This window comes from Camelina sativa, chromosome 5 (genome assembly GCF_000633955.1).
Source record: "Camelina sativa cultivar DH55 chromosome 5, Cs, whole genome shotgun sequence".
NCBI lineage: Eukaryota > Viridiplantae > Streptophyta > Magnoliopsida > Brassicales > Brassicaceae > Camelina > Camelina sativa.
The window spans coordinates 10,402,229-10,417,153 of NC_025689.1; the positions used below are offsets into that span (position 1 = coordinate 10,402,229).

The 14,925-nt window shown below is 35.4% G+C and overlaps 1 protein-coding gene across 1 annotated transcript; it reads left to right on the forward strand.

Moving 5' to 3' along the window:
• Positions 34 to 2,004, forward strand: LOC104789097. The gene is made up of 2 exons (XM_010514843.1): positions 34 to 292; positions 377 to 2,004. Exons 1-2 carry the CDS (start codon positions 34 to 36, stop codon positions 2,002 to 2,004), a joined length of 1,887 nt encoding a protein of 628 aa, XP_010513145.1.

A 14,925-nucleotide genomic window follows, 5' to 3' on the forward strand; every position in this document is an offset into this window, starting at 1 on the left:
TCAGAATATTACGGGTGAGATTCTGCGGACAAGATGGAGAGCTACGGAGATCTGTTCAACAACAATAAAGTCATCTTGGATGATGGAAACTATGGGTTTTGGAAGTCAAGGATCAAATCCATCATAGGAGGTATTGATCGTCTTGCTTGGAAGGCTGTTCTAGAAAAGTGGGAGGAACCAACGATCAAAGATGAATCAGGCGAGCGAATTCCAAAACCTGAGGCAGACTGGACTGATAACGAACAAAAGAGATCAAAATACAACTCAAGGGCTTTAAGTGCAATTCATTGCAGTATTGGGAGAAAATAGTTTGAGTTGATTCAAGGGTGTGAAACTGCTAAAGAAGCATGGGATATCCTTCAAATTCATTATGAAGGTACAACTAAAGTGCAGAGTTCAAGAAAGGATATGTTGGCTTCTAGATTTGAGAATCTAAAGATGGAAGAACATGAATCGATCTCAGATTTTAGTTCAAAGTTGAGTGCTCTAGCACAAGAAGCCTTAACTCTTAGGAAGACGTATAAGGATCAAAAGTTAATCAAAAAGTTTCTAAGGTGTCTTCCATCTAGGTTCATGGGATACAAAACAGCTTTAACGGTCTCACAAGATTTAGATAATCTCAGTTATGGTGAAGTAGTAGGAATGCTACAGGCACACGAGATGGAACTTAATGGGATTAAGAAACCAAAAGGAATAGCTCTAGCAGTAAGCAAAGACCTAACTGATCAAGGAGAAGAAGATGCTGTGAGTCTGTTGGTAAGAAGATTTGATCGAGCTCTGAGAAGGATAGAACAAGGTCAAGGTCAAAAGAAGAACAATTCATTCAAGAAGACAAGTGAAGACAAAAAGGCTGATATGCAGTGTCATGAATGTAAGGGATATGGTCATTTTATTCGAGAGTGTCCAACAATCAAGTTACGAGATGCCAAGTGCACAATCTGTAAAGGGACTGGACACACACATGAGGAATGTGTGAGTAACTCTAAATTCAAGAAAGAAAAATCTATGATTAGCATTGAGAATGAGTCAGATAGTGATAGCAGCAGCGAAGAAGAACTCATTAATTTAGTAGCTATGGTGGGAATCACTGAATTTGAGAATGGGGAAGAAGTAACTGACTCAGAATCAGAAGGAGAAGAAGTTCTTGACATTGTTCAGAGTTACAAAGAAGTGCGAAATACACTTATTTCGCTAGGAAAAGAAAATCAAGGTTTGATTACTGAAAAACTTCGTTTAGAAGCACTTGTTATGTCATTACAGAATGAATTGGTGGATGAGAAAAAGCTGGCTAAAGATTCGCTAGATCTGATGAAAGAGAAGTTGTTCTTATCTGCAAAAGCAGACAAGCTTGAAGAAGAGCTACTTAAAGAAAGAAAAAAATCTACAAAACTACAATCTGAATTAGATCAACAACATAGGAAGATTCATATGTTCGCAGGAACAAAGCAGCTTGACAAAATTTTGAGCTATGGGAGAACTGAGAAAACTCATAGAGGATTGGGATTTACTGAGAACAAGGGAGCTAAATCACAGACAACCAAGTTCGTATCTGCTGGAGCCTATCAGTCTGAGAAGGAGACATCTTATGGTGTTTCTAATGGATCTTTGAGGTGTTATTTTTGTGGGAAAATCGGTCACTACAAACGTTTTTGTTACAAATATTGGCAGAAGGTCTGTACCTTAAAGCAACAAGGAAGATTCTTCTGGAATGGAATTAGAAGACAAGTTTGGATGAAGAAAGCTGACCTATATCAATCGGGATCAATGGTAGCTTCTGGATCTGGGTTTAGATGCAATATGGCCATGATTACTGAAGAACAAGAAGAAACGGAACCAATGTGCGATATGGCTATGATCACTGAAGAACAAGAAGACACGGAGCCTTGGTTCTTTGACAGCGGCTGCTCAAGACATATGACTGGAACCAAGAGTAATCTACAGAATATTAAGAAATTGAAAGGAGGTACAGTAACATTTGGAGATGGAAGTCATGGTTTCATATAAGGCAAAGGTACAACACGTGATACAGAGCTTCCACAATTGGTGAATGTCTATCTAGTTCAAGGATTGCGTGCAAATTTAATAAGCATTAGTCAACTCTGTGATGAAGGATTGTCAGTTTTATTCACAAAAATTGATTGCAAAGCACTGGATGAGTCGGGTAATGTCAAGTTATACGGTGTAAGATCTGGGAATAATTGTTACATGTGGGAAAAACATTCAATCAAATGCTACAGTGCTCGAGGAAGTATAGATCTATGGCATCAACGACTTGGACACATGAATACAAGAAACCTTGCTACTCTTGTGAATAAAGAGATAATTCGAGGAGTACCTAAGCTTAAAGGAGAAGATAATATGGTGTGTGGACCTTGTAATCAGGGAAAGCAAGTCAAAATTCAGCACAAAAAGGTTCCAGATGTTCAGTCAAAATCAGCTCTGGAACTGGTTCACATGGATTTAATGGGACCAATGCAAGTGGAAAGCCTAGCAGGAAAGAAATATGTGTTTGTTTTAGTTGATGATTACTCCAGATACACTTGGGTTCGTTTTATTCGTGAGAAGTCAGATACAATCGACAGCTTCAAGATTTTAGCTTTACAGCTACTTAATGAACGAGGAGGAATCAAGAAAATTCGAAGTGATCATGGTGGAGAATTTCAAAATGAGGCTATGAAGGAGTTTTGTGAACAGCATGGGATTGCACATCAATTCTCAGCACCAAGGACACCACAACAGAATGGAGTAGTAGAAAGGAAGAATAGAACTCTTCAGGAAATGGCAAGAGCAATGATACATGGAAATCAAGTTCCTAAGAAATTCTGGGCTGAAGCATTGAACACTGCCTGTTATATAATTAACAGAGTTTATGTCCGAAGAGATACTACAAAAACACCCTATGAGTTGTGGAGAGGCAAAACACCAAATCTGAGTTACTTCCATGTGTTTGGATGCAAATGCTATATCTTAAATGACAAGGATTATCTTGCCAAATTCGACTCCAGAAGTGATGAAGGCATGTTTTTGGGTTATGCGGAGAGTAGTACAGCATTCAGAGTCTATAACAGGCGTACAGGTTTAATCATGGAGTCAGTAAATGTAGTCTTTGATGATCAATCTGTAGCTGTACAAGGTGATGATTCAGACAGTGATTCAGAACAGGTAAGCATCACTCAAGCCCACAATGAAGTTTCTGAGTTGGACAGTTCTGTTACAAAACCAGAAGAAGTGCAACAAGTTCATAAGAATCATTCTGCATCTGATGTTATTGGGGACTTAAATGAGAAAATGAAGACTCGAGGAGTGCATATTGATTTTAAGAAGATGACAAGTTACTTTACAACTCTAGAAACTGTTTTCTATGAGTGTTTTGTGTCCATGATCGAACCAAAGAACCATATAGAAGCTGTTCAAGATGATTTTTGGATTATAGCCATGGAAGAAGAACTGGAACAGTTTGAGCGTAATGATGTTTGGAAACTGGTTCGTAGACCAATAGATGTGAATATCATTGGTACTAAGTGGATTTTCAAAAACAAAATAGATGAGAGTGGTGTTGTTGTTCGCAATAAAGCAAGATTAGTTGCACAAGGTTATACTCAGATCGAAGGTGTAGATTTTGAAGAAACTTTTGCACCAGTAGCAAGGCTTGAGTCAATAAGACTGTTTTTAGGAATGGCGTGCATTCTGAACTTTAAGGTGTTTCAGATGGATGTGAAGAGTGCTTTATTAAATGGGATCTTACAAGAAGAAGTATATGTTGAACAACCCAAAGGTTTTGAAGATCCAATTAGGCATGAGTATGTGTATAAGCTAAAGAAAGCTCTTTATGGATTGAAGCAAGCTCCAAGAGCTTGGTATGAGAGGCTGACCAGATTTCTTATGGAACAGAACTATATTAGAGGGAGTGTGGACAAGACTCTGTTTATCTTGGAACAAGATGATGACATTATGATGGTTCAAATTTATGTTGATGACATTATCTTTGGAAGCACTTCAAAAGAGTTGATGGATAGGTTTGTGAGTAGTATGACACAAGAATTTGAGATGAGTCTTGTTGGAGAATTGAAGTATTTTCTTGGGTTGCAGATTACTCAGTCAGATCAAGGCATTTTTATTTCACAAAGTACTTATGCTAGACAACTTCTTAAGAAGTTTCAGATGGATAAGTGCAAAGAAGCTGTGATACCTATGAGTACTTCATTGAAATTGTCCAAAGATGTTGATGGTAAGGATGTAGATGTCAAGCAATACAGAGAATGATTGGGAGCTTAGTATATCTTACAGCTAGTAGACCAGATTTGAGTTTTAGTGTGGGTATATGTGCAAGATATCAGTCAAAACCAAAACAGTCTCATCTTGAAGCAGTTAAGNCTAGAAACTGTTTTCTATGAGTGTTTTGTGTCCATGATCGAACCAAAGAACCATATAGAAGCTGTTCAAGATGATTTTTGGATTATAGCCATGGAAGAAGAACTGGAACAGTTTGAGCGTAATGATGTTTGGGAACTGGTTCGTAGACCAATAGATGTGAATATCATTGGTACTAAGTGGATTTTCAAAAACAAAATAGATGAAAGTGGTGTTGTTGTTCGCAATAAAGCAAGATTAGTTGCACAAGATTATACTCAGATCGAAGGTGTAGATTTTGAAGAAACTTTTGCACCAGTAGCAAGGCTTGAGTCAATAAGACTGTTTTTAGGAATGGCGTGCATTCTGAACTTTAAGGTGTTTCAGATGGATGTGAAGAGTGCTTTATTAAATGGGATCTTACAAGAAGAAGTATATGTTGAACAACCCAAAGGTTTTGAAGATCCAATTAGGCATGAGTATGTGTATAAGCTAAAGAAAGCTCTTTATGGATTGAAGCAAGCTCCAAGAGCTTGGTATGAGAGGCTGACCAGATTTCTTATGGAACAGAACTATATTAGAGGGAGTGTGGACAAGACTCTGTTTATCTTGGAACAAGATGATGACATTATGATGGTTCAAATTTATGTTGATGACATTATCTTTGGAAGCACTTCAAAAGAGTTGGTGGATAGGTTTGTGAGTAGTATGACACAAGAATTTGAGATGAGTCTTGTTGGAGAATTGAAGTATTTTCTTGGGTTGCAGATTACTCAGTCAGATCAAGGCATTTTTATTTCACAAAGTACTTATGCTAGACAACTTCTTAAGAAGTTTCAGATGGATAAGTGCAAAGAAGCTGTGATACCTATGAGTACTTCATTGAAATTGTCCAAAGATGTTGATGGTAAGGATGTAGATGTCAAGCAATACAGAGGAATGATTGGGAGCTTGCTATACCTTACAGCTAGTAGACCAGATTTGAGTTTTAGTGTGGGTATATGTGCAAGATATCAGTCAAAACCAAAACAGTCTCATCTTGAAGCAGTTAAGAGAATTATCAAGTATGTCAAAGGAACTGTTGAGTTTGGGATTTGGTACTCTAAAGGTTCGAATAAAGGATTGGTTGGTTACTGTGATGCAGATTATGCAGGAAATGTAACAGATCGAAAGAGTACAAGTGGAGGTTGTTTCTTTCTAGGCAATAATTTAATAGCCTGGTTGAGTAAGAAACAGAATTCAGTGTCTTTGTCTACAGCTGAATCAGAATATATAGCTATGGGGAGTTGTTGTACTCAGTTGTTGTGGATGAAGCAGATGTCAGCTGATTATGGTATGGATTCAGGGGAGCTACAAGTATATTGTGATAACAAAAGTGCAATTGATATCTCTAAGAATCCAGTTCAACATTCAAGAACCAAGCACATTGATGTGAGACATCATTTTATCAGAGAACTAGTTGAAAGGAAACAAGTTGTGATTGAGCATGTTGATACTGAGGAACAATTAGCTGATATTTTTACAAAAGCTTTAGATTTCAATCGTTTTTCAATTTTACGAAATTCAATTGGAGTTTGTGAGATGTGAGTCTTTATGGGGCTGGTTCAAGAACAAGATCGAGGAGATATTGAGGTTAAGGATAATTAATTGGTTTAATTTGAGTGGATTATATGATTTTGATTATATGTTCGGAGTAAACCGGTTTAATCTTGGTTAAAATTTAAGAAGTTTGGCTCGAGATTTGTTTGGTTATGAAGCATGGGTTGTATCGATGGGGAGAAGATAAAAAAAAAGGGGGGGGGATAAATAATCAGATTTTTTATTTGGGTGTGACTTTGGTTGTATCAGAAAACAAAAAACATTGTGGTGGTCCTTGGGTGTATCGTCAATCTGAGAAGATGGTGAGAGCAACTCGACGAGGGTTGGTGAGAGGAGGAAGGAGATCAACGGAAACTCGGGATGATGGTAGGTTTAGTCGACCTCAGTTGGTTGATGAATCGAGCAGTGATGAAGATCAATCTCACTTTGTCAATAAATCCGGTGGTGATGCTCAAATCGATTCGGTAGAAGGTGAAGAGTCTTCAAAGAATGACCAATCGGACCCAACTGAGATAGGAGATGAAGAATCTTCCAAGAATGAATCAGTGCAAGAAATTAGCGAAGAAGAAACCATTGGTAATGAGGAAATTGATTCTGATTCTGAGTAAATTCGTGTGGAAGAATCGCTCAAGCGTCGAACAGTAAAACGGAGAAAGACAAAGCAAGGATCTTCTTCTACTCCGAAGCGGTCAATATTCGCAGAATCAAGTGACAAGAGGACAAGGGGAAAGTTTAGATCTGATGTGTTTGTGACAAAAGCTGCTCAAGCCAGGTATTCCCAGCTTATAACTAGGGAGTTTATAGAAGAAAGAAATTTAGATTTCTCGCAACCTGATCAATTTGGGATTTTAGATAAAATCATGGAGTTGGGATTACAAGAATCAGTTCAAGGGTTATCATTATATGTCAAGGAAGTGATATGTGAGTTTTATGCCAATTTACCAAACGAAAAGGCCAAAGATGGGGTTAAGGTGTTCGTTAGAGGGCAGTGGTATGAATTCTCTCCTATGTTGATCAATGAGGCAATTAATCTAGAATATATGACTTTAGATGAGAACAAAGCTAGTAATGCGGTTGATAAGCTGAGTAAGAATGAGCTTGCAGTAGCTTTAAGTGGAAAAGATAAGTTGCCTTGGTCAAAGTTGAAAGTTAAGAATCTTCTTGGAGATGTTGCAGCTCTTTTGATGTTCGCAGCTTTTAACTGGGTTCCATCTGGTCATCGCATCATCCCTCAGTCAAACATGCTCAAGTTGTGTATAAGATGATCAAAGGTATTCGTTTTGATCTCGGACAGCTTATCTATGATCAAATTATGAATATGAAGTGGAGTGATTCTTCGAGGCGTGTAATTTTTCCCCGGACAATTTTTGGCACTCTTAAGATTCAGGATGGTCCGCTTGAGTGGTCAAATGCAGAAGAAGAAGTTACAGCCAAGTTTTATACTAAAGATGTTCGAACTGGACTTGCTTATGGGATTAAACACGGGTTACTCACTGAGGATGGACATCCTATACCACAGGATGAACAAACAGATGAGGGATTTTCGTCGGCATCTGAGGTAATTCAGTTGGGTAGCATTCGTGTGCCACAGTTAGGTCAAGCAGATGAGGAGAGTTCATATGCAGCTTTGATCGATACTTCACAGGCTCTTCAGCGACTCACGGAAGTAGTCCAGAGGCTCATACAGAATCATCCAGTTTCCAAGATGATTTGAGTTGTTTTTAACTGTTGTATTCTCAAGCAGGGGGAGATGGAGAAGAGGCTAGTCTGAAAAGATGATTTGAGTTGTTTTTAACTGTTGTATTCTCAAGCAGGGGGAAATGGAGAAGAGGCTAGTCTGAAATTCTGGGGGAGTTTAGCTGGTCTGAAATTCTGGGGGAGTTTAGCTAGTCTGAAATTCTGGGGGAGCAATTCTGGGGGAGCTTTGTAGCTTTGAATTTTTCATTAAAAACTTTCGGCTTTTGGCAATCACTTTGTTTCGGTGTGTTTGGATGTTTGACTATGGTTCGGTGGATATTTTGGTTTATGTTTTTTTTGAACGATTAACTATGGTTCAAAGGTATTTGTTTTAAAGTCTAAACCAAGTTTAAAATTGTTATGCTTGAGAAGCACAAAGTTAAAAAGGGGGAGATTGAAGATGCGACATTTGAACAAGAGGATGAACTACTTCAGAAGAACTCAGCATTAGTACAAAAACAGAGTGTCAGGATATTTATGTCGGCGTTTGTCAAGTTGGAAGATTTACACAGGATTAGAAGGCCCAAGAAGCTTCTGGAAGATTAAAGAGCTTCATGTTTACAATAGGAATGTAAACATGAAGAAAGAGGGAAATTTCCTAAAGCATAAAGAAAAAGGAAATTGTCCAATTCCTATTAGGATTTGAATAGGCAGTTTGCCTCTTGTGTGGCAAAGGTCTAGTTTTATAAATAGGGTGCTAAGGCTGATTGTAAGCTTTAGCACAAACAAGAGAAAGTTAACCTAGCTATTAAGTTTTAGTCTTTAAGAAAAGAAAAGAGCTAAGAACTTAGAGAGAGCGTGAGGTTTCTTTAAAGAGAGTTTTGAGAGATTAGAAAATTGTTTAGAACAAACTTGTAAACAGATTTTCTATTAATCAAAAGAGAGTTTAAAGAAATCTTTATTTCATTGTTCAGATCATAAGTTCTCACACTTTCAAGAGAGACTCTAGAATGGATGATAAAAGAGGAAGTTTACTACGTAAATAGATTTTATTTCTTCTTTAATTATTGGTCAAAACTTTGAGTTCTTCGTTTTTCTATTTGAGTCATTTGTCTTTACTTTCTTTATCACAAAAGTAGTTTAATTTGTATTTTTCTTGTATTTTGATTAGTCGGTCTTTTATTTTATTTGGTAAAATATAATTTTAACATAATTAATGATTTTCAAATATGTTTACGTCAGAATCCAAAAGGAAATGTATAAGAAACTTTTTTATTTCCTTTCATGCGTAAAAAAAAAATTATTAGTGTGTAATGTGTCACGAGGTCTGAACCAGAGGACAAACAAGTTAAATGATTTAGGTACACTAATTATTATTATGTTTTGCAACTCGCCAATTTTGTTTTATGAAAATGGTGATATCTTTAGAGCCACTGAGTGTTTTACTAATAATTGCTTATTAAAAATACGTAATAAACTTTAGATACATATCAAAGCTAATACTCCTTATGTATCAAAGAGTGTAATTTCAATATGTTATAATAAAGTAAGATAACTATGTAAATATGTTATAATAAATTAAGATAACTATGTAAATTTATAGTATACTATTTTTAGATACACTAAAAATACTTTACTAATTAAGAAGTTGAAATAATAGGAGATAAAATGAAATTAAGCATGCCAGTCTCCACATTTTAAGAATTGGGACAAATTTTTTTCTAGCTTTTTTTGGGCTTTTTTGTAAAGAATTGTTTTATATATTTGGCATATAGGCCTTTGTAAAATGCTTAGTGGGTCACCTCCATAACACGGGACAATGGGATACTTATGGAAAGACCTGGTTAATTATTCGAACCAACGGCTGAAAAACAAGAAAATAAGAGAACCTACACATGGTTTGTTTGATTGTCCTATTTCAATTAAATCTTCTTATTAGCATTAAATCAAAAAATTTGTATTTTGGAGTGAAGTTTAAATGAAATAAAAAAGAAGTGCGAGAAAATACTATCCAGTGCAAAAAGGCAAATGATATAGCTTCATTTTTCTCCCTAAGGAAGGTAACAAACTTTATAATTGAAAGTAGATCCGCACAAAATAACATGACACTTAGAACACAATGATAATTGATATATTATGGTTTTTGTGGTTTTTAACCATGATATAAGGAGTCGTTTAGAGTTTTTTTGATGTGTTTTTAGGTTCTTTGTGAGTCTTTACAGGTTTTATAGGATTTGACATAGATGGGAGCATAATGGAGGAACGACATGGATGTAACGCCCCGACCGCCACCTCTTAGTGGGCTCCATATCCAATCCCAGTCCATGGGCCCACTTTCATTAATGGGCCTCACGTCTTCTCACTAGGCCCGTGAGCCCATCCATATCCGACGGTCGGTTTGCTACGTCTGGGAGGTTTTAAAAACTTGTTTACCGTCCCTACAAATAACTACATGATCTTTTCCTGTGTTTTGTCCTCACTCGCACAGTTCCGACAGTCACTTCCCAGAAGGTCACCCATCCAGGGACTATTCCAGCTCAAGTACGCTTAACTCTGAAGTTCTCTCAGGACCCTTGACCGAAAAGATAAGTGCACTTTGGTGACATAGGTGGCCAAATCAATTCTTTTAAACCTCTCCGCAAGTATCTGAAACCGGGGTGTCACACTTATAATTTAAAGAAGATCCGCACAAAATAACATAACACTTAGAACATAAAGATAATTGAAATATTATGGGTTTTGTGGTTTTTAACCATGATATAAGGAGTCTTTTAGAGTCTTTTGATATGTTTTTAGGTTTTTTGTGAGTCTTTACAGGTTTTATAGGATTTGAAATGGATGTGAGCATAATGGAGCAATTAGAGGGATTTTGGAGTAATTCAGCTAAGGAAGAGAACTTAGAGCCGATCAAGGGTGTGAGTGTCGACCGACACCACCTAGGTGTCGATCGACACCAAGACATGGACAAGACAAATTGAAAGTTTTCCTAAAAGTTTTGAAGATTTACAAAGCTGCCCCAAAGTTTTCCATATTTGCATCATTAGTCTCTGGACGTGTTTTAGGAATATAAATAGGTTTTCTAGGTCATTGTTTAGACCTAAGTTTTATTTTCCCCGCAAGCTTTATTTTTGCAAAACCCTAAGAGATTTTTAGAGAGCTTTTGGAGAGAAGAATGCAGACTCCTTCAGAGAAGATTCATAATTCATTTACTTCTTCTTTTGATTTCTTAATGCAATTTATTCAGTTTATGATGTGTTCTTCATTGATTATGTCTAAGTAGATCTGCTTGTTAGGTTTAGGGTTTCTCAATAGATATTTTATGGATTGTTAGATTGATTGATTGTTTGGATTCATTATCGTTCTTGTTCTTCATCATAGGTTTTTCTTAAAGCTAGATCTTTGATTAGTCATGTGGATTTAGATCTTAGGATTATTGATTGATATGATAATATAATTGATTTTTCCTCACAAAAACCTTTGGTGAGCAAAATCACTTTTTGCAAAGAGATTTGAATTAGTGATTTTGTGAACTTATCTAAACTTGATTTTATTGCTGGTTTTTAACTTGAATTTTGTAAAGAGATTTGGATTTTCGGGTTTTAAAACTTAGATGGTATTTGTAGTGAGAATTGATTTATTTTACAATTGTGTTTAGAGTTCAAGAACGGTGCTTAATTGTTGAATCATGCTTGCTTAAATAATAGATATGATTTTCCATGATTTCCTAAGAATTTCCTTAGACCTAGCGTTTATTCCTATTGATTTACAACTCTTTTATTTTCAGTTTTATTTTGCAATTTAATTACAATATTTATGTTTAGCATAATTAAAAGATTATTAAATCTATTGTGTGATTCTAGAGTCTCTGTGGATTTGATCCCTAAATGCTACAGTGATCTCTTAATTTGAGAGAGTTGCTCTAGGGTAAATTTGAGCATATCAATAATAACAATCAAATACAAATCTGTATATGGAGTTGGAGGTGGAGAATAAACATGAGATGAAGGTGGAAATATTATATAGTGCAAAAAGGAAAATGAAATAGTTCCATTGTTATCATCTAATTACATTAGGAAGGTAACAAACTTTATTGAAAGAAGATCCACACAAAATAACCCACCACTTAGAACACAAAGATGATAACAATCAAATACAAATCTGGATATGGAGCTGGAGCTGGAGCATAAACAGGAGACAGAGGTGGAACAACGTATCCAGCCATGAAGACAATTGGGTAATCCCTCCTGCTTCTCCTTCTCCTTGGGGTGTCAACAAATATCCTTTGATCACTCTCTACATCCATCTTTGCGCACACTCGGTGAAATTTGTAAGGCTTTCTCTGCAAGAACGAATAGCAAATAGTTGATTGGTAGAGAGATTCTAGGATGGATGATAAGAGAGGAAGTTTACTACTTAAATATATTTTATTTTTTCTTTATTTTTTGGTCAAACTTTAGGTTCTTCTTTTTTCTATTTTAGTCATTTGTCTTTACTTTATTTATCACAAAAGTAGTTTAATTTGTATTTTTCTTGTATTTTGATTCGCCAGTCTTTTATTTATTTGGTAAAATAATTTTTTTAACATCATTAATGATTTCCAAATACATATGTTTAACTCGGAATCCAAAAGGAAATGTATAAGAAACTTTTTTATTTCTTATCATGCGTAAAAAAAAAATTTATTAGTGTGTAATGTGTCACGAGGTCTGAACCAGGGGGAAAACAAGTTAATTGACTTAGGTACACTAATTATTATTATGTTTTGCAACTCGCCAATTTTGTTTTATGATAATGGTAATATATTTAGAGCCACTGAGTTTTTTATTTTTACTAATAATTGTTTATTAAAAACACGTAAAAAATTTTAGATGCATATCAAAGCTAATACTCCTTATGTATCAAAGAGTGTAATTTCAATATGTTGTAATAAATTAAGATAACTGTGTAAATTTATAGTATACTATTTTTAGATACACTAAAAATACTTTACTAATTAAGAAGTTGAAAGAATAGGGATAAAATGAAATTAAACATGCCATTCTCCACATTTAAAAAAAACTAAGAAAAACTTTTTTCTTGCTTTTTTTGGGCCCTTTTGTAAAGAATTGTTTTACAAATTTGGCATATAGGCCTTTGTAAAATGCCTAGTGGGCCACCTCCCTAACACGGGACACTAGGATACTTATGGAGGAACCTGGGTAATTATTCGAACCAGCGGCTAAAAAACGAGAGAAGAAGAGAATCTACACATGGTTTGTTTGTTTGATTGTCCTATTTCAATCAAATCTTCTTAATAGCATTGAATCAAAACATTTGTATTTGTGAGTGAAGTTTAAATGAAATAAAAAGGAAGTGAGAAAATACTAACCAATGCCAAAAGGAAAATGATATAGCTCCATTGTTCTCCCTAAGGAAGGTAACAAACTTTATAATTGAAAGAAGATCCGCACAAAATAACATAACACTTAGAACACAAAGATAATAACAATCAAATACCAATTTAGATATAGAGTTAGAGCTAGAGCATAAACAGGAGATGAAGGTGGAAATATTATCTAGTGCAAAAAAGAAAATAAAACAGTTCCATTGTTATCATCCAATTACACTAGGAAGGTAACGAACTTACTAAAAGAAGATCCACACAAAATAAAATAACACTTAGAACACAAATATGATAACAATCAAATACAAATCTGGATATGGAGCTCGAGCTGGAGCATAAAAAGGAGACGGAGGTGAAACAAAGTATCCAGGTATGAAAAAAATTGGTTAGTCCCTCCTGCTTCTCCTTCTCCTTGGGGTGTCTCCAAATATCCTCTGATCACTCTCTGCATCCATTTTTTCGCACACTCGGTGAAATTTGTATGCCTTTCTCTGCAAGAACGAATAACAAATAGATGCTTGGTAGAAAGACTCTAGGATGGATGATAAGAGAGGAAGTTTACAACTTAAATAGATTTTATTTCTTCTTTATTTTTTGGTCAAAACTTTAGGTTCTTCTTTTTCCTACTCGAATCATTTGTCTTTACTTTCTTTATCACAAAAGTAGTTTAATTTATATTTTTCTTGTATTTTGATTGGCCGGTCTTTTCTTTTATTTGGTAAAATATATTTTTAGCATAATTAATGATTTTTAAATAGGTTTAAGTCTGAATCCAAAGGGAAATGTATAAGAAAATTTTCTATTTCCTTTCATGCATCAAAAGAAAAAATAAAAATTTATTCGTGTGTAATGTATCATGAGGTCTAAACCCGAGGACAAACAAGTTAAATGACTTAGGTACACTAATTATTATTATGTTTTGCAGCTCGCCAATTTTATTTTATGATAATGATAATATCTTTAGAGCCACTGAGTTTTTTTACTAATAATTGTTTATTAAAAAACACGTAATAAACTTTAGATACATATCAAAGCTAATACTCATTATGTATCAAAGAGTGTAATTTCAATATGTTGTAATAAATTAAGCTAACTATGTAAATTTGTAGTATACTATTTTTAGGTACACTAAAAATACTTTACTAATTAAGAAGTTGAAATAATAGGGATAAAATGAAATTAAGCATGCTGATAACTCTCTAATTTACATGTTTTAGACACCTTATTTTGTCCATATTTTGCATTATACATATCCTACCCTTAGCATTTTTAGGTCCTTAACTGTAGGAATTTGCATTTAGGCCATTTAGGGTGCTGCATTCTTGCATTTGTGCATTTTGGATGAAAACAGGTGTTTTAAAGCCTAAAATGGGGGAAAACAAGGTGAAACCCGAGCATGTACCCGAAGGAGCTATTGTGCAAGAAGAACAGTCCGAACCTCAACTTGATCAAAGAGGATCTAAGAGCACGAAGAACAACCCGAAGACCTAACCGAGGAACTACCCGACCTTATCCTCTTGCACTGCCTCAAGCAGACCCTCGGGCAGGACTGAACAGCTAGGTTAAAAGGGTTTCCATATATAAACCCCCCTCTTCTTCCTCTCGCCCGAGCACGCCGCAAACACTCAGAACAGAGAGTGAGAGCTTCTGGGAGAGAGACTAAGCGATTCAAACACTTTTTTCCACTTTGTTAGGATTCGTTTTTGTTTCTTTTGCTATTCTTTTTAGTTTTCGATTCTGTACCCTACTACTCTTATCCTATTTTCAATACAATGCAATTTTCATTCATTTGTGTTTTTATGCTTTCTACTATGAGATCCGAGTAGTGAAATAAAGTTTCTAGGGATGGGACAGAAAAATATGTGTTCTTGATTGGTTAGGATGTCTTAGCTTGATTGTTTATTTTATATAATTCC